At 46.5% G+C, this 27,169-nt stretch overlaps 1 protein-coding gene across 1 annotated transcript in view; it reads right to left on the bottom strand.

Annotated features, from left to right (window-relative positions):
- The window catches only part of eeig1b (estrogen-induced osteoclastogenesis regulator 1b), a 77,084-nt gene that overhangs the window by 4,507 nt on the left and 45,408 nt on the right, over positions 1-27,169 (bottom strand). Inside the window, exons 3-10 of the mRNA XM_029648154.2 lie at positions 15,508-15,628; positions 14,565-14,594; positions 4,672-4,788; positions 4,181-4,227; positions 3,671-3,843; positions 3,357-3,461; positions 2,700-2,952; positions 111-235 (exon numbers count right to left, since the gene is read on the bottom strand). Coding sequence (XP_029504014.1) covers positions 111-235; positions 2,700-2,952; positions 3,357-3,461; positions 3,671-3,843; positions 4,181-4,227; positions 4,672-4,788; positions 14,565-14,594; positions 15,508-15,628 — 971 coding nt within the window. The remainder of the gene's footprint in view (positions 1-110; positions 236-2,699; positions 2,953-3,356; positions 3,462-3,670; positions 3,844-4,180; positions 4,228-4,671; positions 4,789-14,564; positions 14,595-15,507; positions 15,629-27,169) is intronic.

Genomic DNA, 27,169 nt, shown 5'->3' with positions numbered 1-27,169 from the left:
GAGCGAATAGGTAGAGGAGAAAACAGTGAGGAGATGAGAGAGAAGCAAAACATTATCACTGTGTGGTCATGCTCACTGTTCCATCAACACAACCTTCTTCCTACCCTTACCTTCTTCATGGCTGCTGACATCGCCAAAGTTCTGGCTCTGGATAATCTTGTCCACGATGTCGTCGGCGTCGATGCGCGTATCATCCACCCAGGTGGGTTGACTCTCAACCGTGTCCTTCTTCCTCCTGGCATGTCACATGACAGGGTTAACCCAACAACATCTGATTGAGGCTATTTTCAAAGGTTGTTGACTATTGAATGCTAATCAGGTCATACTTGTCTCCATATTTGACGTGTACCTTTTTGACACGGTACAACCAAAACGGTATTCGATATATTACTGCCAAAAAGTCATTGGTTGAAGTGCAGGAATAAAGCACTTCTGAGTAGCGTCTACTGTCTGCATGCTTTTCCTTTCTTTATATTCAGGGTTTTTGGCCCAGCAACAATTTAGATTTTTGGGAACAAATGTCATGACAAAGAAATACAAATATATGTGTGTGTGTATATACAGTACCAGTCAAAAGTGTGGACACACCTACTTATTCCAGGGTAATTTCTTCATTTGTACTATTTTCTACATTGTAGAATAACAGTGAAGACATCAACATTATGAAATAACACATGGAATCATGTAGTAACCCAAAAAGTGTTAAAGAAATCTAAATAGATTTTAGATTCTTCAAAGTAGCCACCCTTTGTCTTGATGACAGCTTTGCACACTTTTGGCATTCTCTCAACCAGCTTCATGAGATAGTAACCTGGAATGCATTTCAATTAACAGGTGTGCCTTGTTAAAAGTTAATTTGTGGAATTTTTTTCCTCTTTAATGCGTTTGAGCCAATCAGGTGTGTAGTGACAAGGTAGGGTTGGTATACAGAAGAGAGCCCTATTTGGTAAAAGACCAAGTCGAATTGCTGCAAAAAAAACACTACTAAAGGACACAAATAATAATAAGAGATTTGCTTGGGCCAAGAAACATGAGCAATGGACATTAGACCGGTGGAAATCTGTCCTTTGGTCTGATGAGTCCAAATGTGAGATTTTTGGTTCCAACCACCGAGTCTTTGTGAGACGCAGAGTACGTGAACGGATGATCTCCGCATGTGTGGTTCCCACCGTGAAGCATGGAGGAGGAGGTGTGATGGTGTGGGGTTGCTTTGCTGGTGACACTGTCAGTGATTTATTTAGAATTCAAGGCACACTTAACCAGCATGGCTACCACAGCATTCTGCAGCGATACACCATCCCATCTAGTTTGCGTTTAGTGGAACTATCATTTGATTTTCAACAGGACAATGACCCAAAACACACCTCCAGGCTGTGTAAGGGCTATTTGACCAAGAAGGAGAGTGAAGGAGTGCTGTATAAGATGCCCTGGCCACCACAATCACCCGACCTCAACCCAATTGAGATGGTTTGGGATGAGTTGGAACACAGAGTGAAGGAAAAGCAGCCAACAAGTGGTCAGCAAATGTGGGAACTCCTTCAAGACTGTTGGAAAAGCATTCCAGGTGACTACCTCATGAAGCTGGTTGAGAAAATGCCAAGAGTGAGCAAAGCTGTCATCAAGGCAAAGGGTGGCTACTTTGAAGAATCTAACATATATCTTTCTGCTTACTACATGATTCCATATGTATTATTTCATAGTTTTTATGTCTTCACTATTATTCTACAATGTAGAAAATGTAGAAAAACCCTTGAATGAGTAGGTGTGTCCAAACTTTTGACTGGTACTGTATATACATTGAGTGTACAAATATACATTGAGTGTACAAAACATTAAGAACACCTGCTCTTTCCATGACAGACTGACCAGGTGAATCCAGGTGAAAGCTATGATCCCTTATTGATGTCATCTGTTAAATCCACTTCAATCAGCGTAGATGAAGGGAAGGAGACAGGTTAAAGAAGGATGTTTAAGCCTTAAAACATTTGAGACATGGATTGTGTATGTGTACGATTCAGGGGGTGAATGGGCAAGACAAAATATTTAAGTGCCTTTTGAATGGGGGATAGTAGCAGGTGCCAGGCGCACCGGTTTGTGTCAAGAACTGCAACGCTGCAGTTTCACGCTCAACAGTTTTCCGTGTGTCTCAAGAATGTTTCACCACCCAAAGGACATCCAGCCAACTTGACACAACTGTGGGAAGCATTGGAGTGAACATGGGCCAGCATCCCTGTGGAATGCTTTCGACACATTGTAGAGTCCATGCCCTGATGAATTGAGGCTGTTCTGAGGGCAAAAACGGGGGTGCAACTCAATGTTAGGAATGTGTTCTTAATGTTTTGCAAAATCAGTGTATATGTGTGGTGTGTGTGTTTTTATAAACTGGGTGGTTCGAGCCGTGAATGCTGTTTGGCTGACCACCGTGGTATATTAGACCGTATACCGCAGGTATGACAAAACATGGCTTTGTGGTATATGGCCAATATACCACTCCTAAGGGCTGTATCCAGGCACTCGGCGTTGCATCGTACTTAAGAACAGCCCTTAGCCGTGGTATATTGGCCATATACCACACCCCCTCGGGCCTTATTGCTTAAATATGTGTGTGTGTGTGTGTGTGTGTGTGTGTGTATATTTGTGTGTGTGTGTGTATTTGTGTGTGTGTGTATATTTGTGTGTGTGTGTGTGCTGTAGCTTGCCTGGAGGGTCTGTTGGAGAGCAGGATGGGCCGCGGTGGCCGCGGGGGTCTCTCACACTTGGTGCCAGGCTCTCCGGTTGTCTGGGGGTCTGCTGCAAGGGGGTGGGGGTTGGCGAGGGCGTGTGCATGTGCATGTGCGTGGAGGGTCTGGGTGGGGGTGGCCAGGCCCCCAGAAGTGCTACTGCTTGTGGAGGTGTTACGCCGGTGTGTGAGGTCTGTTAGGCTGGAGGAGCGAGAGTGCTCCGTACTGTAACCTGGAGGAGAGGGGAGGATGGGAAGACATACAAGTCAATTATACACACACACACACACACACATGGGGTTATCATGCCAGACTTGATATTATTTGTCCATAATGATCCTCCCCCGTCATGAAATCTTTTAGATCAAATCACTGGAACCTAATTGAGTTTGTCCAGGGCTAAGATATCATCTATGGGCGAATGGAGACCCTGACTTGAGTAGCTATGGCCCCATGTCAAAATGCTCCAGTGCGAAGTTTCCTCTAGGTACAGATCTAGGATAAACTTCCCCCTAAACCTAACCTTGACCATTAGTGGGGAAAATGCAAAACAGGCCCAATATCAGCGCCTAGGGGCAGCTTCACTCTTCTCCTACCAACATACACAACATGGCAATGCAAAAGAGGCTGACTGACCTGATATCTTGCTCTGCTGGCTGGCATAGCTGGAGTTCCGGGAGTGTCCTATGTGGAAGACCTCATCTGGGCTGGGCAGGCTCTGCTCCAACTGCTCGGGTAGACCTGGAGCCACAACACAACACACAGGATGTTAGCTTTCTGTGGCACAGAATTACACTTTTTCACAAAATACACAGTAGCGTGTTACAAATGGCACATCATATAGACAACACAGGAGTCAACTTATTGAAATAACAATCAAATTAAATAGATACAAATAAATCATCATGTGTAAACAGTCAGCTGTGATTGGGTGTGATTGTCTGTTGTACCAGAGTTGAGGGGAGCTGAGGGGAGCCTGGGTTTGAGGGGCCGTCCTGATGATGTCCTGATGACGCCCCCTGGGGGAGGGTTTGAGTTGGCATCGGTGCCCTCGCCTTTACAGTCCAGCTGCAGGGAGGGGTCCTGGCCCGGGATCGAGATGGACTTGGCTGTGCTGGGGGGCCTAGAAGGTCAAAGGTCATTGTGTAATTATGTTCAAAGTAAGCATTGAAAACACAGATTAATTAAGTAATATTTGATCATATTTGTCACAGCAGAACTAAACAACCATGGGTACTAAAGAGAATGAAAAGTACTAAGTTGACAAAGGTTAAGAAAACCAAAGTTTGAATGAGAGTGAGAGGAGGTAATCTTGTAGAATTAGGTCAATGGTAGAGCGCCTATCAGTGTTCCTTAAGTGTGACTTAAAGCAACAAAATAATCTATTTTAGACTCTATTTCGCAAGCTACGTTGATGGTATACATTTTGGCCAAGAGGTGGCGCCAGAGGTCCAACTCACGTTTTGAAGCAAGGATCCCCCGACAAAAGTGTAATTCCAATAGTAACCTAGAAATTTTTTAATAACATTATCATCATCAACATAATCACCATCAACATCATTGTATATTGTTACAACAAAACACTGCAGCCTTTGTAGTAGAATAACTACTGTTCACTTCCTCAGTGTAATACAATGTTTCTATGGTCAAATGAAAGTATGTATGGTATGTGAGTAAGCTCTATAAAAGAGTCAGGTTAGAAATAAGCCAAGAGAGGGGCACCTGGCAATATCTTTCTATTCATCCATCAGATAACCATTTAGGGGCCCTGCAAATACCTATCCAATGCCTAGTGGGAAGGAAAACTGTTTATTCAACCTGAACCATTCCTGAACAAGTCTCAACATGGTCTTGCTCTCTGGGTTTCGCCACCACGTGTACAAAGGACACATCTTTGCACATGGGGTTTTGATAAGCTCATGTGAATGTGTGAGTTTGTGTGTGTAGTTACCTTGAGAATGGAGTTGTCCTGACGAGTGTTCTTAGTGTCGTAGCCCTCGAGGATACAGCAGCGCACAGTGGAGCCTGAGCCAGCAAACTCCGCCATGTTGAGGTCAGCAAAGCCCAGCTGGAGAGAGAGAGACAGAGAGAGAGAGAGAGTGACAGAGAGAGAGAGAGAGAGAGAGAGAGAGAGAGAGAGAGAGAGAGAGAGTGATAGAGAGATGATGTTAACAAATATGTTTCATGAAAACTGTGTACTATGGTCAGGTGTTAACACACCTGGTCCCCATTGTAATAAGGCATGTTTTATTTCAGTGTGTGTGGTTTCAAACTAGCTACCCATGAGATATAGAGACAAGGGCGTATAAACACATCAAGCATGGAGTGTACGCTTTCAGCGTGCCATTTCAGTCTTTCTACTTTACTGGGGGGTAAGTGAGCAAAGGGTTAACACACCCCCACCCCCCAATGTGCCATTACATAACTATTGGCATGGGAGGCTGGTGAGGTCACCCAACTGTAAATACTCTCACTCCATTAGGGGCTATTAATGTCCCTTACCTCATGTATGTCTCTCAGTCTTCTTACCTTCTCTCTCTCTCTCCCTTATCCCACTATTATCTCTACCTCTCTCTCTCACTACTGTCGCTCCCCCTGTCCCCGAGCCCTCTCCCCACCCCCTCTCTCTCACTACTGTCTCTCCCCTGTCCCCGAGCCCTCTCCCCACCCCCTCTCTCACTACTGTCTCTCCCTCTGTCCCCTAGCCCTCTCCCTCCTCTCTCCCCACCACTCCACCCCCCCTCTCTCTCTACTGTCTCTCCCCCTGTCCCCCTGTCCCCTAGCCCTCTCCCTCCTCTCTCCCCACCCCCACTCTCTCTCTCACTACTGTCTCTCCCCCTGTCCCCTAGCCCCCCCCCTCTCTCACTACTGTCTCTCCCCCTGTCCCCTAGCCCTCTCCCTCCTCTCTCCCCACCCCTCTCTCTCTTTCACTACTGTCTCTCCCCTGTCCCCTTAGCCCTCTCCCTCCTCTATCCCCACCCCCTCTCTCTCTTTCACTACTGTCTCTCCCCCTGTCCCCTAGCCCTCTCCCTCCTCTCTCCCCACCCCCTCTCTCTCTTTCACTACTGTCTCTCCCCCTGTCCCTTAGCCCTCTCCCTCCTCTATCCCCACCCCCTCTCTCTCTTTCACTACTGTCTCTCCCCCTGTCCCCTAGCCCTCTCCCTCCCTCTCCCCCCTCTCTCTCACTACTGTCTCTCCCCCTGTCCCCTAGCCCTCTCCCTCCTCTCTCCCCACCCCCTCTCTCTCACTACTGTCTCTCCCCCTGTCCCCTAGCCCTCTCCCTCCTCTCTCCCCACCCCCTCCTCTCTCTCACTACTGTCTCTCCCCTGTCCCCTAGCCCTCTCCCTCTTACCCTTTCCTCCTTATTCAAAAATTGATTAAATTGTTTTCCCTTATCAATCTACACACAATACCCCATAATGATAAAGCAAAAACTGGTTCAGACCCTTTACTCAGTACTTTGTTGAAGCAACTTTGGCAGCTATTACAGCCTCGAGTCGTCTTGCAGTATGATGCTACAAGCTTGGTACACCTGTATTTGGGAAGTTTCTCCCATTCTTCACTGCAGATCCTCTCAAGCTCTGTCAGGTTGGATGGGGAGCATTGCTGCACAGCTATTTTCAGGTCTCTTTAGAGATGTTCGATCAGGTTCAAGTCCGGGCTCTGGATGGGCCTCTCATGGACATTCAGAGACTTGTCCCGAAGCCACTCCTGCATTGTCTTTGCTGTGTGCTTAGGGTCGTTGTCCTGTTGAAAGGTGAACCTTCGCACCAGTCTGAGGTCCTGAGCACTCTGGAGCAGGTTTTCATCAAGAATCTCTCTGTACCTGAGTCTCCCAGTCCCTGCTGCTGAAAAACATCCCCACAGCATGATGTTGCCACCACCATGCTTCACTGTAGGGATGGTGCCAGGTTTCCTCCAGACGTGACGCTTGTCATTCAGGCCAAAGAGTTCAATCTTGGTTTCATCAGATCAAAGAATCTTATTTCTCATGGTCTGAGAGTCTTTAGGTGCCTTTCGGAAAACTTGGGCTGTCATGTGCCTTTTACTGAAGAGTGGCCACTCTACCATAAAGGCCTGATTGGTGGAGTGCTGCAGAGATGGTTGTCCTTCTCCACAGAGGAACTCTGGAGCTCTGTCAGAGTGACCATGGGGTTCTTGGTTGCCTCCCTGATCAAGGCCCTTCTCCCCCAATTGCTCAGTTTGGCCGGGCGGCCAGCTGGTTCCAAACTTCTTCCATTTAAGAATGATGGAGGCCACTGTGTTCTTGGGGACCTTCAATGCTGCAGAAATGTTTTAGTACCCTTCCCCAGATCTGTGCCTCGACACAATCCTGTCTCGGAGCGCTACGGACAATTCCTTCGACCTCATGGCTTGATTTTTGCTCTGACATGCACTGTCAACTGTGGGACCTCATATCGAGAGGTGTGTTCCTTTCCAAATCATGTCCAATCAATTGAATTTACCACATGTGGACTCCAATAACGTTGTAGAAACATCTAAAGGATGATCAATGGAAACAGGATGCACCTGAGCTCAATTTCGAGTCTCATAGCAAAGGGTCTGAATTCTTATGTAAATAAGGTATTTCTGTTTTTCTAAAAACCTGTTTACGCTTTGTCATTGTGTGTAGATTTCTGAGGATTTAAAAAAATGTAATCCATTTTAGAATAAGGCTGTAACGTAACAAACTGGAAAAAGTCAAGGGGTCTGAATACTTTCCGAAGGCACTGTATGCCATAACATAATATGTGACCAGCCAGTGAAACCATTGCTGACCAGGTACGGTGCTGTTGTACCCTTGGTTCAACTAAGAGACAATTACAGCAGGATTTCAACAGCATATTTTTTGAACTTATAGTTGTTGTCTTCTGTATAAATGAGTTTAGCGTTCAGGATTCCACTCACTCAATTCTCGCTACAATCTTAATCAATCTCCAAACTGCTCCAGAAAATGTCCCAGAGGTCTTTATAATAACGTAAATATTTAATAATAAAAGTTTATTACCTTAAAGGGATGTTCCACTCCATATATAAAAATCTAATCAAAGTTTATTTGTCACGTACCCAGATGAGCAGATGTTTAAGCAGGTGCTGTCACGTTCTGACCTAAATTTCCTTTGTTTTGTATTTATTTAGTATGGTCAGGGCGTGAGTTGGGTGGGTTGTCTATGTTTGTTTTTCTTGGTGTTGGGAATTTCTATGTTTCGGCCTAGTATGGTTCTCAATCAGAGGCAGGTGTCATTAGTTGTCTCTGATTGAGAATCATACTTAGGTAGCCTGGGTTTCACTGTGTGTTGGTGGGTGATTGTTTCCGTGTCTGTGTTTGTTCGCCACACGGTACTGTTTCGGTTTTGTTCACGTTTATTGTTTTGTATTCATTGAGTGTTCAGTTCATGTTTTTAAATAAACAACCATGGACACTTACCACGCCGCATCTTGGTCCGATCCTTGCTACACCTCCTCTTCAGACGAAAAGGAGGAAAACCCTTACAGAATCACCCACCTACCAAGGACCGAGCGGCGTGGTAAAAAACCGCAGCGACGACAGCAGCAGCAGCAGCAACAGCGGCCAGCATCACAGGACTCCTGGACATGGGAGCAGATACTGAACAGAGAGGGACCCTGGGCACAGGCTGGGGAAAATCGCCGCCCTAAAGCAGAGCTGGAGGCAGCGAAAGCTGAGCGGCGTGGTAAAAAACCGCAGCGACGACTGCAGCAGCAGCAGCAACCACAGCGGCCAGCATCACAGGAGGAATGGACATGGGAGGATGTATTGGACGGCAAGGGTTGCTACACCTGGGAGGAGATCCTGGCGGGAAAGGATCGCCTTCCATGGGAACAGGTGGAGGCAGCTAGGAGAGCGGAGGCAGCCGGAGAGAGGAGCCAGCGATGTGAGGAGCCAGCACGGCAGTGCGACAGGTACGAGAGGCAGCCCCAAATTATTTTTGGGGGGGGGCACACGAGGTGTGGTACTAAGCCAGGTAGCAGACCTGAGCTCACTCCTCGTGCTTATGATAAGCAGCGCATTACTGGTCAGGCACCGTGTTGTGCGGTTAAGAGCACGGTGTCGCCAGTGCGTGCCCATAGCCCGGTGCGCTATAGGGCAGCCCCCCGAGAGTGCCATGCGAGTGTGGGCATTGAGCCAGGGCGTATGGTGCCTGCTCAGCGGGTCTGGTCGCCGGTGCGCAGTTTTGGTCCAGGTTATCCTGCGCCGGCTCTGCGTGCTGTGTCTCCGGGGCGCTGGGAGGGTGCAGTGCGTCCTCTGCCTGCGCTCCGCTCGTGCCGGGCAAATGTGGGAGTGGAGCCAAAGGGAGAGGTGCGTGTAGTAAGCACTAGATCTCCCGTGCTTACCCACAGCCCGGTTCAACCTGTGCCTGCACTCTGGAGGGTCCGGGCTAGAGTAGTTGTCCAGCCTGGGGAAGTGGTGCCAAGGTTGCGCACCAGAGCTCCAGTGCTCCTCCACAGCCCAGTCTTTCAGGCTCCTCCTAACACCAAGCCTCCTGAAGGTCTCCCCAGCCTGGTGGTTCCTGTGGCAGCCCCACGCACCAGGCTGTCTCTCTGTCTCCTCCCTGCAGGTGGTCCCGCCTGTCCGGCGCCGCTGCCGGAGCCTCCCGCCAGTCCGGCGCCGCTGCCGGAGCCTCCCGCCTGTCCGGCGCCGCTGCCGGAGCCTCCCGCCTGTCCGGCGCCGCTGCCGGAGCGTCCCGCCTGTCCTGCGCCGCTGCCGGAGCCCGCCTGCTCCGGAGTCCCGCCTCAGCCCAGAGCCTCCCGCCTGTCCGGAGCCCCTCAGCCCAGAGGCGCCAGAGCCCCTCAGCCCAGAGGCGCCAGAGCCCCTGTCCCTCTGTCCCGAGCTCCTGTCCCTCTGTCCCGAGCTCCTGTCCCTCTGTCCCGAGCTCCTGTCCCTCTGTCCCGAGCTTCTGCCCCTCTGTCCCGAGCTGCCATTGAGAGGGGTGGCCATGGTGAGAAAGCCACGGAGGCGGACAATAAGGCGGACTAAGACAATGTTGAAATGGGGTCCGCGTCCCACACCAGAACCGCCACCGCGGACAGACGCCCACCCAGACCCTCCCCTATAGGTCAAGGTTTTGCGGCCGGAGTCCGCACCTTTGGGGGGGGGTACTGTCACGTTCTGACCTAAATTTCCTTTGTTTTGTATTTATTTAGTATGGTCAGGGCGTGAGTTGGGTGGGTTGTCTATGTTTGTTTTTCTTGGTGTTGGGAATTTCTATGTTTCGGCCTAGTATGGTTCTCAGAGGCAGGTGTCATTAGTTGTCTCTGATTGAGAATCATACTTAGGTAGCCTGGGTTTCACTGTGTGTTGGTGGGTGATTGTTTCCGTGTTTGTTCGCCACACGGTACTGTTTCGGTTTTGTTCACGTTTATTGTTTTGTATTCATTGAGTGTTCAGTTCATGTTTTTAAATAAACAACCATGGACACTTACCACGCCGCATCTTGGTCCGATCCTTGCTACACCTCCTCTTCAGACGAAGAGGAGAAAAACCCTTACAGGTGCAGTGAAATGCTTGTGTTTCTAGCTCCAGCAGTGCAGTCAATGTCTAACAGTACCTTGCTAGAAACAAAGTATGTCGGCGCCATCTTGTAAGCTTACATACAAAATGGCTGGATCAATAAATGCAGCTGCAAACATTGTGACAGCTTTCACAACCATTACACAGACAAACTCAACCTTGGGTAAACATTACTTTTTAGGCTGTTGCCCTGACAACATAGAGCCTTTGAAGTCACATGACTCTCTCTCTTGTGACATAATTACACAATTAAGGCACCATGGTCGCTTATGAGACCACATCAGACACTGTTAAAACAGAAACCATGATAGAAACTTCATTGTAAGTCCTTTTCTAGGCCTTGGTTTTATAGTGTAAGATAACTCAAACCTTGTCTATTAAAGACATGTATTTGAGGTGTCATAGCTTGCCAGAAGCTCCCGAGTGGCACAGCTGTCTAAGACACTGCATCTCGGTGCAAGAGGTGTCACTACAGTCCCTGGTTCAAATCCAGGCTGTATCACATCCAGCCGTGATTGGGAGTCCTATAGGGCGGTGCACAATTGGCCCAGCGTCGCCGGGGTAGGCTGACTTGCCTAGTTAAATAAAATAAGATGTTATTATTGGTAATGTCATGCTCATTATGACAGTGTAAAGTTATCTTTATGACAGGCATATACAGTGGGTGGGTGGCAGCAAAGCTCATCAGTTACACATTATGTCCACGTTTTACCACTTTACACATGGTCAGTAATGGTCATTATTGTTACAGGTAAGTGTGAGTCACTCCTGTTTGAGGACACATTTGGTGACCAAGTGACCCCTGGGAAAGACCACTGGTAGATCATAAAGTTTCGAGCAAAAAGCAGCTTTAAAACTAGAGAGGAAGCTTAATGCAATCACACACACACACACTCACAATATGTTTTGTCCAGCAACATGGTCAAGACACCATATGATTGTGTCGGTTGTGGTTCGGCTGACTAATGGTTACCAGTAAAAGAAGTGCCGTGTTGCTTTTTTTCCCCTTTCTTTTTTATATCCCCAGACTTCTGCTTTCGGGGGCTATAATCAAACAGCCTCGCCGGTCATCTAAACTGAGTCGCACTAGAATCTCCATATTATCCTACTCCTTCCTTTTATGTGGTCAGAAGACAAGGTTTCAAAGCACACGTGCAGATCAGAAAACCTTGTCTTATTCTATCCATTTTCATTCACAAACTGTAAGCGGGGTCCCTTCCCACAGCCACTATATCTCTGACAGACACTGGGGTGGAGTGCCATGTGTCTGGCCCGCAAGACTGTTAGTTAGTTGGGCCGACATCGGCCTGTACTATTGAGAGGAAGAAGGACTGGACAAACACAGAAGACCGAGAACTAGTAGACCTTTTCTATAGTACTTCCTCTTGTCCCTATGTCCCTCTGTGTCAAACTCCTACAGGCCTGGAGAGGTCAAAGACCCTCTATCCTCCCATGCCACATGCCCTCTCTCTGTCTCTCACTTTCTCTCCTGTTCTTTCAGCTGACTCAGCGGACTTTCCGGTGCAGTGCCTTCTTCCCGGATGAACGGGGTCAGCAAATATGGAGGAAACGAGAGGGACAGGGAAGCACTAGCCCAATGACAACATCCAGCCACACACACACACACACACACACACACACACACACACACACACACACACACACTTCCTTCTCTAATGGGTGACCATGTCGTCACACTTTCCTCTTCCATAAAGAAACTGGTGTCATAAAGACTTGAAGGCCACCAGTCACATGCCTTGTCAATAAGCAGCACTAGAATCACTAGAATCATGTGTGGCCTCTACGCTGTCTCTTTACACTATGAGTGCTTCATAGTTCCCTTGCACTGTTATCAACATCAAAAAGGACAATCTGTTTCCCAACTAAATCTTGTGAGGCAAGAGACTAAATGCAGAACTTCTTCTAAGGCACAAGTCTACACACTTTGAAGAGGCTATTACCATGTGTCAGTCATTTCTAGAAACCCAAAGGACCTATTAAGCAATGTTTTGTTTACAAGCAAGCATCGTTTTTTGTTTGTGTGTGTGGGTACATCTTCCCATTCTAAATCAACAAATATGGTAGCTTAATGGCTTAAACATGTTTTTACCATTGTGATAACATTGTGCCACCAGTAGCAATAGTAACAACAATGACGATTACACCAATGAGACATTTTTGGTCAATTCGATTTTCTTAGATTTGAGCATTTGTGGCCTCCATTTAAGGTCATAAATCTCAAAAAATATATATATATCCTAAAGTGATATGATTAATAATTTTGCCCACAATGTTATTTCCCTTCATTTAAATTGACTAACTTTGTATTTAGACGTCAAATTATCAATGGAATCCTCAAATTTATGGCATAGTAAAAGGTGTGATTAGCTAATAATTATAGATCCCATGACAACAGTTTGCTACTGGAGAGAATGCTCAAGGTCCTTGTATATCTTTGTAATAAGTTATTTTCAAGGTGGTAACACCAATAACATAAAACTGAGGGACACACTATACTAGTAAATAAAATAGTTATTTATTAATAGCCTTGTTATTTTTTATCAATACAATATATTAAATACATTTTTTCACTTTCTAGCATTCAAAATAATAGCTAGATAACTTTAAATCCCCCAAACATGTCACGACAACTCTACACATCACTACTGAGACAAGACAATTTGCTTTCCCTAAGCACTTTAAACAATGCATAAACATAAGGTTTTGCAGTATAAAGGACTTAGTATTATTGATAATCATTTCGACATAAACAAAAACGTGCATGATCTGTAACTGCTTGTCATTAGAGAGTGTTTTTCATGGCTGCAAAGGCAAGGTAAGCAAATGCTACCGCAATTTAAGAATGACCCTAACGCTAAAGTCGTGATCTTGACAAACTTAACAGTGAGAGATGACCATGAAAACACACAGGACTGATGGCTATAGCTATGTTCAACAAGTATATTATTCTACCGGCTTTATCTAGCTCTAGTTACGATATTCTACCTTGCCTCGCTGGCTTGCTAGCTCGATAACCATGCGACAACATGTTTGTTAACTTGCATGAGCTCCATTTAAAGTCGCATGTGATCGTAGCCACTGCTAGGCAAATGAAGAGGTTTCTGATGACGAACTGCGCGTGCAACTTTTAATGACACATCTGGGAAATGGGTCTATTGGTAATGGTCCACCAGGTGACCAATCCCTGACTGGGTCACACCTAACAACTTAGGTCAGGGTCACACCCGACTGGGTCACACCTAAAAACTTAGGTCACTGGGTCACACCAAAAACTTAGGTCAGGGTCACACCTAAAAACTTCAGGTCAGGGTCACACATGACTGGGTCACACCTAAAACTGAGGTCAGGGTCACACCTGACTGGGTCACACCTAAAAACTGAGGTCAGGGTCACACCTGACTGGGTCACACCTAAAACTGAGGTCAGGGTCACACCTGACTGGGTCACACCTAAAAACTGAGGTCAGGGTCACACCTGACTGGGTCACACCTAAAACTGAGGTCAGGGTCACACCTGACTGGGTCACACCTAAAAACTGAGGTCAGGGTCACACCTGACTGGGTCACACCTAAAAACGGAGGTCAGGGTCACACCTAAAAACTGATGTCAGGGTCACACCTGACTGGGTCACACCTAAAAACTTAGGTCAGGGTCACTGAAGAGCTAAAAGGTTTCTTCACACAGTTTACTGTCAACTAGTGGAAACACTATAAACCACAAACACTACAGCTGGAAAAGCAGTAAGGAAGGAAAAAAGTTGTCCACGTCACTGCACTGTTTTCCCCACCTTCCCCAAAAGTCCCATCCTGTGTCACAAGGCTTTGTCACATGTACGTCATACTAGTTGGCTTGAGTTATGGACCCAATTCCCTTTTACATGACTTTAACCACAGTGGTTTTACTGTTATTGGGGCTGTAAAATGTACTGTATCACACACACACACTGACTCATCTGCTCCAGATATACTGTACATATGGTGTATGTTTTTGGTTTACACTATCCTTGTGGGGACCAGAAGTCCTCACAAGGACAGTAAAACAAGCACAATTGCTATTTTAGGCTCAGGGGTTACAATTAGGGTTAGCATTAGAGTTAGGCTTAGGGGTTATGGGAATCAATTGTTTGGTACCCACAAGGATAGTAAAACAAGTGTGTGTGTGTGTGTGTGTGTGTGTGTGTGTGTGTGTGTGTGTGTGTGTGTGTGTGTGTGTCAACTGTACAGAAATGCCCAACAGGGAAACCAAACAACATTAGTAGAGGCATGCTAAAAGAGGACATTTTTTAGTCTTACCTTTGAAAACGTCTTTCCTCCTTTGAGCTCCTGCAGTGACAAGAATAAGTGGATGAAATGCATGAAGCACAAACACATTCTTTCCTTCTATAGTCTATTATTGTACATAAAGTTAAGCAGCTAGAATTCATATTTTAAATGATTTCTAACACGAGGAGACTAAATAAAACAAAGGAAGAATCCTTTTTTAACAGTTTGATTATAAATGATCATGTTAAGCTTGTCATGCTCAATAGTATTACAGAATGTGGCTTTAACAGTGAGCACTTGTATGCTACACTGTTGGAATCCCCACTCCCTACAGATAAACTGATCTGAGATCTGAGGACTCCATGTCATAATAGCAGATATGCAGCTGTGTGATTATAGCCATGTCCTGATCTCCAGTCAGCAGTTACCGATTCGTGAAAGGGAAATGTTTCGCAATCCCATATTTGCTGATACCATGGTAACGAGAGGAGTAATATAACTAGCATTGTAAACAACATGCAACAAAAGAGTCCATAGACAGATCTAATCTGTCTGCAACAGTGTGGGAACTAAGGGAACTAATCATATTTCAGACATTGAAAAACACCTGCCAAGGTTGATCCAGTGTGTAGGTGTGTGAAAGGTGTAGGAAGGTCTCATTCAGTTACATCAGAGTTAGAGGTAAAAGGTTAGGGAGTAGGCTTACATTACCACAGAATGCCTTATACAGGAGTAATTATAGATCAATTACCTTGTATCTGGTAATAAGGTACCTATGACACACTTTTGAGGCAGAGAGAGAACTTGGGCAATGACAAGCAGTGAGGAAAAAGATGTCCAAAATAACTATACCATTTAAAAAAGACAGGACACAAGGCAACTTTTTCTCACTGAGTAGAAAATGTCACCAGTAGAGTATCATCATTAGGCACTGTAAAATACTATAGCAGGGGTTGATGGGAGATGTAGTTACCTTGCGTACAGAGACCCTGCAGATGCAGGGGTCCAGGACTCCAGTGGTGGGACTGGCACTCATCTTACAGATGAAGGAGAACTTCTTCTTCCAACGAACACAGTTCTGTTGGACCTCCTCCCTACAGACAAAGAGAGAGAGAGAGAGACAGAGAGAGAGAGGGGGGAGATGGTTAGGGTCATTCATCATCATCAATACATTTTTTGGGTCATCATAATTGACATCATTGAAGTCATCACCACTACCATCACAACATTATAATTTTCCTGATTACTATATTTATCATCATGATCTTCATCATCCTCAACATTAACATAATCTTCATCAATCATTATTCTTTTACCATTATAATTAGCAATATTGTCCGTTTCTGGAGCTGTGTTTATGGCCACCCTCTGGCAAAAGCTTATTGTACAGTACATAATCAAGACCCATGACCAAAAGCACAGCAAATGAAAACCACCTGCTTTGCTGTTGTAAAGGGACTATTACACACTTCGGATACATTATCCTGCCAAATATAGAGTTCTGCTGCGTGGAAAGCCCCTTACTTTTAATGTTGAATGCTACTGCCTCCAACTGCTAAGTAAAGATTGAAACCTAAAGTCAGATTCCACACAACTTAAAGTGCATGCGTGTGACTGTTCAAGTGTGTCTCTGGTCACTTAGTGAGCTTTTACGTAACTAAACGCCTCGGGGCTCAGGGCTTCTAAGAATCCTTTTCCCATCCTCTCTCTTTCTCTCTCTCCCTCTCTGTCTCTCCTTCCCTCTCTCTCTAAAGTCCTTCCTGTTGAGCCATGCCCACAGACAAACAGCTACAGTGTAGAGGCAGCCAGCCAGTGGAAAATCACTGCATTGTAGTCCTGCCTCAATGCTCATCAGTTTGTACAGGGGCCTTGAGAAAGCCAGAGGACAGTGGCTGCGTTCCAATACTCTTAAATGGCCTCCTTTCTTTTATGATCTCTTTATCACGGGTGATGTGAAACAACTGGATAGGTTGAAACAATGTTGCTTTCATCTGCCAAGAGGAGACGAGGGCTGTGTTCCGAATCGGGTACCACCTGTTTAGTACTTGCATACTGCATGAGTATGCACTTTCTCAACTATCACGACTACAAGTACATACTACTTTGAATACTATTTAGCATGTTAATATTTTGTTTTCCTACAAACAATAATGAGTCGTTAGGTCGTCCCGTGTCGTCACAAAATGGTCGCCTAAAGCTGTCGGGATGTTGTGTCATAGTCCCCTGGAGGTTTTGTCTGCTTCCTGGTTTGTCCTGGGGACATCGCCGATGATGTTTTTAGGACCCAGAGAACGTTCCCTTGGGACCATCATACAACGTATTAAGGACTAGTAAAAGGAAAGTCCTGAAAATGTCCTAAAAAAGGTCCTGACACGGTCCTCAGTGACGTCCAGTTAACTTACAGGGAACTACATAAACATCCCCCAGAGAACGTCCCCTTAGATTGTTCTCAGGACGTCAGTGGGATAACGTCGCACCAACACTTTGTATATTGTTTTTGCCCCTATGCTTTCCTTTAACGATGGGATATAACATGTCAAATAAACACTTCCTGGATAGTGTGCAACTGTCTCATACTAGTTCTTTCCGGCAAATGTGCCGTGTCTTTCTCAGAACAGCTCCCACTCCTTCTATTCCCAGAAGAACCCTGGAGGTCAGATAAGACTCCGTCCTCAGTCGTCAATCTCAGCTGTCAATCACAAATCAATTAGTTCCCCAGTGAATCAGATGCTGAGATAACGGGCGAGCTGCTGAGGTTGCCCTCTGCCTTATTGGTGCCGCTCTCTTTTTATTTCATTCTCTCCATCTGAGTCACTGCAGCAGAACAGTGAAAGTGGGTCAGTGTGTCCTTTTCTCACTCCACAAACACACATACAGTACACTCATGCAACCTTAGGCAGACTGTAGTGCCCGGTTTATATTATGCTCAGAGAGAGAGAGAGAGAGATAACTGAAACCTACTTTGCAGATCAACCTTTGAACACAGTCTGTCATCCCAGTCATAAGACATGTTGTTAAGGGAATGGGTGCAGCAGGACATGTTGTTATGTGAATGGGTGCAGCAGGACATGTTGTTAAGGGAATGGGTGCAGCAGGACATGTTGTTAAGGGAATGGGTGCAGCAGGACATGTTGTTATGGGGACGGGGTGCAGCAGGACATGTTGTTATGGGAATGGGTGCAGCAGGACATGTTGTTATGGGAATGGGTGCAGCAGGACATGTTGTTATGGGAATGGGTGCAGCAGGACATGTTGTTAAGGGAATGGGTGCAGCAGGACATGTTGTTATGGGGACGGGGTGCAGCAGGACATGTTGTTAAGGGAATGGGTGCAGCAGGGCATGTTGTTATGGGGACGGGGTGCAGCAGGACATGTTGTTATGGGAATGGGTGCAGCAGGACATGTTGTTATGGGAATGGGTGCAGCAGGGCATGTTGTTATGGGGACGGGTGCAGCAGGACATGTTGTTATGGGGACGGGGTGCAGCAGGACATGTTGTTATGGAAATGGGTGCAGCAGGGCATGTTGTTATGGGGACGGGGTGCAGCAGGACATGTTGTTATGGGAATGGGTGCAGCAGGACATGTTGTTATGAGGACGGGGTACAGCAGGACATGTTGTTAAGGGAATGGGTGCAGCAGGACATGTTGTTAAGGGAATGGGTGCAGCAGGACATGTTGTTATGGGGACGGGGTGCAGCAGGACATGTTGTTACGGGAATGGGTGCAGCAGGACATGTTGTTAAGGGAATGGGTGCAGTAGGGAATGTTGTTAATGGAATGGGTGCAGCAGGACATGTTGTTATGGGAATGGGTGCAGCAGGACATGTTGTTATGGGGATGGGTACAGCAGGACATGTTGTTAAGGGAATGGGTGCAGCAGGACATGTTGTTATGGGAATGGGTGCAGCAGGACATGTTGTTAAGGGAATGGGTGCAGCAGGACATGTTGTTAAGGGAATGGGTGCAGCAGGACATGTTGTTGAGGGAATGGGTGCAGCAGGACATGTTGTTATGGGAATGGGTGCAGCAGGACATGTTGTTAGGGGAATGGGTGCAGCAGGACATGTTGTTATGGGAATGGGTGCAGCAGGACATGTTGTTATGGGAATGGGTGCAGCAGGACATGTTGTTAGGGGAATGGGTGCAGCAGGACATGTTGTTATGGGAATGGGTGCAGCAGGACATGTTGTTATGGGAATGGGTGCAGCAGGACATGTTGTTAAGGGAATGGGTGCAGCAGGGCATGTTGTTAAGGGAATGGGTACAGCAGGACATGTTGTTAAGGGAATGGGTGCAGCAGGACATGTTGTTGAGGGAATGGGTGCAGCAGGACATGTTGTTATGGGAATGGGTGCAGCAGGGCATGTTGTTATGGGAATGGGTGCAGCAGGACATGTTGTTAAGGGAATGGGTGCAGCAGGACATGTTGTTATGGAAATGGGTGCAGCAGGGCATGTTGTTATGGGAATGGGTGCAGCAGGACATGTTGTTATGGGAATGGGTGCAGCAGGACATGTTGTTATGGGAATGGGTGCAGCAGGGCATGTTGTTATGGGGACAGGGTGCAGCAGGACATGTTGTTAAGGGAATGGGTGCAGCAGGACATGTTGTTATGGGAATGGGTGCAGCAGGGCTGTTGTTATGGGGACGGGGTGCAGCAGGACATGTTGTTATGGGGACGGGGTGCAGCAGGACATGTTGTTATGAGAATGGGTGCAGCAGGGCTGTCTAGAGCACTGAGTCAAAACACCTCACTGCAGTCCCTTCAAGACCAAACTGAGCAGCCATGAGAAGAAGAAAAATAATATGAGTCAAGTAACACACATCACAGCATCTATTTCTAAAAGACTTTCCCATGACACTGGTTTCATAAACCAGGGAGAAGTGGGTTTCACCTTATTCTCCAGTCTTGGGTATTTTATGTTACACAAGTGTCAACTTCACGTATGACTATTAACACACTGAGTCAGAGGGTGATTACTGTCAATTCTTTACATTTGAGTTGTTTAGCAGAAGCACTTGTGTTCAGATAGCTAGGTGAGACAACCACATCACAGTCGTGGTGAGCACAGTTATCAGCAAAGTCAGTGCTGATAGGAAAAGACAAGTGCAAATATTTTGTGTGTGTATTTTTTTATAATATTTTTGGGAGGGGGGGGGCTGACTGAGATGTCTTATTTTATAGTGTAACTCAGAGCGTTTGAACTATTTTCCAGATATGAAAAAAAAACAGACAATCATTATATCATAGATTAGATAGATTATATTTGGATCAAAATTCCATGACGTACAGTAAGCCATTGTTGGCAGAATAGATGATTGCAGTTCAATGCATGAGTAATATAATTCACCAATACATTTCTTGGTAGTCCAAAAAATATTGTTATCAGGTTGTAAATCACAGCTGGCCTGGTACATTGTTTGCTGCCTCCATTCGGGATGCGCTGTCAGTTTCAATGACTCAATATTTTGGACAAAAACGGATTAATATCACTAAGGCTTGGAATGTCAATACATTCCAAGCCTTACTAGCAAGGGTAATGATCACAAGTCATACCGTGGCTAATAGGCTATTTATTTAGCAAGCTGAAAACACAGAGCCATTAGACAGAACGTTAGATAACTAGCTAGCTAGCTTCTGGGAGGATGCCATGTAATTAGAGGAGTGAGTGAGTGACCAATTTTTGTTCCCCTCATATCGTTTTTCGGTGGCTACAGCTAGAGACGCAGGTGTCATTTGGTTAGCTAGCAAGAAATGTGAACCGCTTTGCTAGCTAGCTATGCTGAAATTGAACGACTGTTATCCAGTTAGCATATCTCCTACGTTCGTAAATTCACTCTGGCTATATACTCAGATTTCTGAGCACTCTCATCTGAGTATGCCAGAGTGCAGAATATCGGATGAATTTATGAACGTGCAACAAACGCTGAATATGACCGTTCTCAGTAAATAGTGCATTGTGCGCTCTGAACGCTCGGAAAGAGAAAACCCTCTGTATTTACCAACATACAATCTGACAACACAATTTACGAACAAACCCTTAGTTGTCAATTAAATGTACTGAGTGGGAGCTGACCTCTCGTAGGGGTGGGAAGAATGGAGAGACCAAGAGACCAAAGGTGGCAAAACGGACTGCTCAGGTTGGGATGTAGGGTTTGACCATAGGCTAAAATTGTGTTTAGTCCTGTACAGGGCAGTTAACCATGTTTACTGACCCCTGTAAACTAGCACTCCCTATGAAACTGAGCAAACAATTGGAGGTATGCAACAAACACCAACACATCACCTTTAACTATTGAATCCTTTCAGATCAGTAGTCATGAATCACAGTAGTGGAGGAAAGGAGGAAAAGAGTATTGGTGCTACACTCCCAATCTGACAACAAGGGTATATCCATACAGAGGCCACACTTTTTATCAGAAAATGTTAACTTTCACTACTTCCTCCATTTTTGCCAGAAATGGCTCTGAACTATATGTTTCTTGTTCATTAATAGTGAGTGAGGTTTTGTGGTCAGCGAGGCCTTTTCCACTTTTTTGGGGGGTGTCTGTCTCTTGCTCAATCTTCCTCTATTTTATCTTCCTCTCTTAACTTTATTCTGCCCTCCGACAGACAGACAGACAGACAGATACCAGAGACAGTGAGCCCAGATGTAAAACATATATTTGTTTTTCTAAAAAGGTAATTCATCAGTTTTTGTCCGTTTTGTGACTCAGTGTATGTGTGTATATGTTCGTGGGTTTGCATGCATTTTCACAACACTAATTCCAGTGACCTCATCTTAAAATAATGAAACAAACAGTGGGGTAAATGACCATATTCCAGGTGTGTTTGCATGAGGCAGTTTTGTTGTCATGGTAACAATAAAACATGCACCTGCCTGAGCAGTTTTGTGTATGATGTCACAAGCCAACACTGTGATATCACCTGCATCATAAGGAACCAGAGCTTGGAAGGCCATGGAAACAATCAGAAACATTCTCAAATTCCACATTCTAAATTAGCCAGATTCAACATTCCCTTCATAACCACCTAAATCTTCTGAGAAGACCTGTTGTTTTTGAAACATTCTGAAAATCTTTGGAATTGCAACAATGCTAGTGGAATTCAATATGGTTCCGCATGTTGTGCACTTTAATTTTTTTATTTAACCTGTTTTTAACCTTTATTTAAACTAGGCACTTTGTGCCTGACTAATAGGAGTTTGACTTGGACTATGACAACTTTGACTCGGAGGAAGAAGATGGGCCCAGAGAGGTCGGTCGCTTCATCCAGCCTAGACGTCCCCCTGTCCTCCCTTGCTGGTCATAGAGCCCTAGTGGCCAGGAACCATGGCGTTGTCCCAAGGGCTGAGCTGGAACAGGCAGTGGCCCAGGCTAGGCAGGCAGTAGCTCCTGTGGAGGTCATGCAAGACACTTGTTGTGTGTCTGTTTCTGTGGTATCTGGGGTGGTTGGGAGCAGAGTAAAAGACACATTTCCAAGTACTATTCTACTCCATGTCTCTATAGTGTCAAAGGCCTGCTTTAGCAGAGCTGTAGAATCAGCCACTTCTAGCCTCCCTGGAGTCTTTTCAGCCAGAAGACATGCCCCTCCAAGAGGACGAGAGGATCAGAGGACTGACACCTGACTCACCTCTAGAGTTACCATCACCTGATAGAGGCCCAGGGAGTCTGACCCCTGACCCTCAACTGATCCAAGCTGCTGCCAGCTAGAGGGCAACCCTCTGAATAGGAGGAAGTATGAAGAGGACAGTGTGCTAGCCCCAAGTGTCTCACGGAAAAGGACCCGAAGAATCAGACCATAGCCCGGGAACCTCCAACTGCATCGATCCAAAGAGACCAGTGAGGAGAGTGACTCGACTCAATCGAAGTCAACCAATCTAAACCTGTTGCTGTTGTTGAGTGTTAAGTGTAGCATTTGTTATTGCACATAGAGTGGAAATAAACACATTTCTTTTTTGGGGGGTCCTTGTGTTCCTTATAACTTAAAATAGGATTTTGATGATTGCTCATTGAGCAATGTCAAAGCAATGAATATTGTAGTTACAACACAGAAACACAAACACACAAATTAATATGAAAAGGTTAAAAATCCGGCAGCAGTGGGAATGGCAGGGCGGAAGGAGGGAGTCTGTAGAAATTAGACGCACAATCGCACGCACACACACAGCACAGATCTGCTGACGTGGCCGTGCGAGCCAGTAGGGCTGCTGCACTCACTGGGGACAAACCAGCTCCCGGAGAGGGGAAAGAGTTGACACACGGATGACCAAAGGCACATACACAAATGGGTGAACACACACACACACATACTTTACAGTTCGCAAGAAAGACCCATACCGCATAACACAATGTACAGTAAGTACCTCTATTAGAGGTCAACAGTACATAGAAACCAAGCTGCATGTGCTGTGGAACACAGACACGCAAACAAAAACACACACAGACACGTGGGCACCCAAATACAGATGGAACACATCTGTCTTCAATCTCAGCTGCCAAAATGTAAAAGCTCATGATAGATTCCAGGGAACATCTGGATGGAATGGAGAAAGAGAGAGAGAGAGAGGGAGGGAGGGAGAGGGGGGGGGGATAGCTGGAGACAGAAAGAGAGAGAGAGAGGGAGAGGGGGATAGATGGAGACAGAGAGAGAGGGAGAGGGGGATAGATGGAGACAGAGAGAGAGAGAGAGAGAGGGAGGGAGGGAGAGGGGGATAGATGGAGACAGAGAGAGAGAGAGAGGGAGGGAGGGAGAGGGGGATAGATGGAGACAGAGAGAGAGAGAAGGAGAGGGGGAGAAAGAGGTCACCCACAGCACATTGCCTACAACAGAGCCTGGACCTGCTCGAGCAGTACTGCCAGATCTGGGCCTTGGCAGTGAAACCCCAAAAATACTAAAATAATGATTTTCCAGAGAAGATCCAGATCTCAGGGAATTAGAACAAAGTTCTCAATTGGTACAAAATATATAGAGTACTGCACACACTAGTACTTAGGGTTCAAATTAAGCTCAACTGGACACCTTAATGATGCAGTGAATGAACTGAGAGAGAAAGCACGCTGGGCATTCTACGCCATTAAAAAGCTAATTCAAATTGAAATACCTAATTGAATATGTCATTGAACCAATTGCACTTCATGGCAGTGAGATGTGGGGTCCACTTGCAAAACAACCATCCCATTGAAACCCTGCATGCAGAGTTCTGTAAGATTCCCCTACATGTCCAGAGGAAAACTACAAACAATGCATGCAGGGCAGAATTAGGCCAATATCCACTAATAATAAAAACTCAAAAAAGAGCAATGAAGTTTTGGAAACATCTAAAATACAGCGACCCCCTCTCATATCATTACCAAGCCCTGCAATGCCAAGAGCTGAGTAAAGAAAATAGTCCCCTCATCCAGCTGGTCCTGGGGCTGAGTTCACAAACCTGTTCTACTAACACACTGAAGCCTCAGGACCAGAACACTCAATCAATCAGAATAAACCAAATTACAACACAGTCAAAACAAAACTATATTGCTTATTAGCAACTTCCGGGTTGGAGCGAGCGGTCGCATCTGCACTCGGTCCGCAGGTAGTATTACATTTCATTACATTTCATTATAGTACAACGGTTTGATTTGTCTAATCTTAGCAATTTTTCTTCTTAGCTAGCTACATAGCCGTCTTTGTATCATAGATAATTGCGTAATTATCGTATTTCGTCGTCCTAACGCAGTCTACACCGCCCTGCAGCTAGCTAGCTAGCTAACGTCTACCGTTAGCTAGTCCACCGTCTACCGATTAGCAGCACAACTTACACTCAACTGAACGACTTGATTAGTGTAGTGTTAGCTAGCTACATAGTTGTCTTTGCTGTCTTCGTATCCAAGATAATTGTGTAGTTTAGAGTGTGTAGTTTTAGAGTGATTATCTTAATTTACCGAGGTTAGCTAGCCAGCTATTCGTCGTCCTTAACGTAACAGAACTTCCGCACTCAACAATCCGGTCGCATTTCGCTTCGCTCCACAGGTAGTATCACATTTTTCATTTCATTACAGTACAACGGCTTGGTTTGTTTGATCGTAGCTAGCTACATAGCTAGCTACATAGCCGTCTTTGTATCAAAGATAATTGTGTAGTCTTGAGCGATTTCCTAGGTTAGCTAGCCAGCTATTGTCGTTCTTTTAACGCAACGTAACGTAAATCAACACTGCTAGCTAGCCAGCTAGCCCCGAATAGCAGCACAGTAGAAACCATTACACTCAACGGAACGACTTGATTAGTGTAGTGTCAACAACGCAGACACTGCCAGCTAGCCTACATAGTCAACAACGCAGCCTCTGCCAGCTAGCCTACTTCAGCAGTACTGTATCATTTTTATCATTTTAGTCAATAAGATTCTTGCTACGTAAGCTTAACTTTCTGAACACTCGAGACGTGTAGTCCACTTGTCATTCCAATCTCCTTTGCATTAGCGTAGCCTCTTGTGTAGCCTGTCAACTATGTGTCTGTCTATCCCTGTTCTCTCCTCTCTGCACAGACCATACAAACGCTCCACACCGCGTGGCCGCGGCCACCCTAATCTGGTGGTCCCAGCGCGCACGACCCACGTGGAGTTCCAGGTCTCCGGTAGCCTCTGGAACTGCCGATCTGCGGCCAACAAGGCAGAGTTCATCTCAGCCTATGCCTCCCTCCAGTCCCTCGACTTCTTGGCACTGACGGAAACATGGATCACCACAGACAACACTGCTACTCCTACTGCTCTCTCTTCGTCTGCCCACGTGTTCTCGCACACCCCGAGAGCTTCTGGTCAGCGGGGTGGTGGCACCGGGATCCTCATCTCTCCCAAGTGGTCATTCTCTCTTTCTCCCCTTACCCATCTGTCTATCGCCTCCTTTGAATTCCATGCTGTCACAGTTACCAGCCCTTTCAAGCTTAACATCCTTATCATTTATCGCCCTCCAGGTTCCCTCGGAGAGTTCATCAATGAGCTTGATGCCTTGATAAGCTCCTTTCCTGAGGACGGCTCACCTCTCACAGTTCTGGGCGACTTTAACCTCCCCACGTCTACCTTTGACTCATTCCTCTCTGCCTCCTTCTTTCCACTCCTCTCCTCTTTTGACCTCACCCTCTCACCTTCCCCCCTACTCACAAGGCAGGAAATACGCCGACCTCATCTTTACTAGATGCTGTTCTTCCACTAACCTCATTGCAACTCCCCTCCAAGTCTCCGACCACTACCTTGTATCCTTCTCCCTCTCGCTCTCATCCAACACTTCCCACACTGCCCCTACTCGGATGGTATCGCGCCGTCCCAACCTTCGCTCTCTCTCCCCCGCTACTCTCTCCTCTTCCATCCTATCATCTCTTCCCTCTGCTCAAACCTTCTCCAACCTATCTCCTGATTCTGGCTCCTCAACCCTCCTCTCCTCCCTTTCTGCATCCTTTGACTCTCTATGTCCCCTATCCTCCAGGCCGGCTCGGTCCTCCCCTCCCGCTCCGTGGCTCAACGACTCATTGCGAGCTCACAGAACAGGGCTCCGGGCAGCCGAGCGGAAATGGAGGAAAACTCGCCTCCCTGCGGACCTGACATCCTTTCACTCCCTCCTCTCTACATTTTCCTCTTCTCTCTCTGCTGCTAAAGCCACTTTCTACCACTCTAAATTCCAAGCATCTGCCTCTAACCCTAGGAAGCTCTTTGCAACCTTCTCCTCCCTCCTGAATCCTCCTCCCCCTCCCCCCTCCTCCCTCTCTGCAGATGACTTCGTCAACCATTTTGAAAAGAAGGTCGACGACATCCGATCCTCGTTTGCTAAGTCAAACGACACCGCTGGTTCTGCTCACACTGCCCTACCCTGTGCTCTGACCTCTTTCTCCCCCTCTCTCCAGATGAAATCTCGCGTCTTGTGACGGCCGGCCGCCCAACAACCTGCCCGCTTGACCCTATCCCCTCCTCTCTTCTCCAGACCATTTCCGGAGACCTTCTCCCTTACCTCACCTCGCTCATCAACTCATCCCTGACCGCTGGCTACGTCCCTTCCGTCTTCAAGAGAGCGAGAGTTGCACCCCTTCTGAAAAAAACCTACACTCGATCCCTCCGATGTCAACAACTACAGACCAGTATCCCTTCTTTCTTTTCTCTCCAAAACTCTTGAACGTGCCGTCCTTGGCCAGCTCTCCCGCTATCTCTCTCAGAATGACCTTCTTGATCCAAATCAGTCAGGTTTCAAGACTAGTCATTCAACTGAGACTGCTCTTCTCTGTATCACGGAGGCACTCCGCACTGCTAAAGCTAACTCTCTCTCCTCTGCTCTCATCCTTCTAGACCTATCGGCTGCCTTCGATACTGTGAACCATCAGATCCTCCTCTCCACCCTCTCCGAGTTGGGCATCTCCCGGCGCGGCCCACGCTTGGATTGCGTCCTACCTGACAGGTCGCTCCTACCAGGTGGCGTGGCGAGAATCCGTCTCCACACCACGTGCTCTCACCACTGGTGTCCCCCAGGGCTCTGTTCTAGGCCCTCTCCTATTCTCGCTATACACCAAGTCACTTGGCTCTGTCATAACCTCACATGGTCTCTCCTATCATTGCTATGCAGACGACACACAATTAATCTTCTCCTTTCCCCCTTCTGATGATCAGGTGG

The sequence above is a fragment of the Oncorhynchus nerka genome, linkage group LG4 (genome assembly GCF_034236695.1).
Source record: "Oncorhynchus nerka isolate Pitt River linkage group LG4, Oner_Uvic_2.0, whole genome shotgun sequence".
In the NCBI taxonomy this organism is placed as follows: Eukaryota; Metazoa; Chordata; class Actinopteri; order Salmoniformes; family Salmonidae; genus Oncorhynchus; species Oncorhynchus nerka.
Note: the sequence above shows the minus strand (reverse complement) of the source record. Positions and strands in the feature narration are given on the sequence as shown.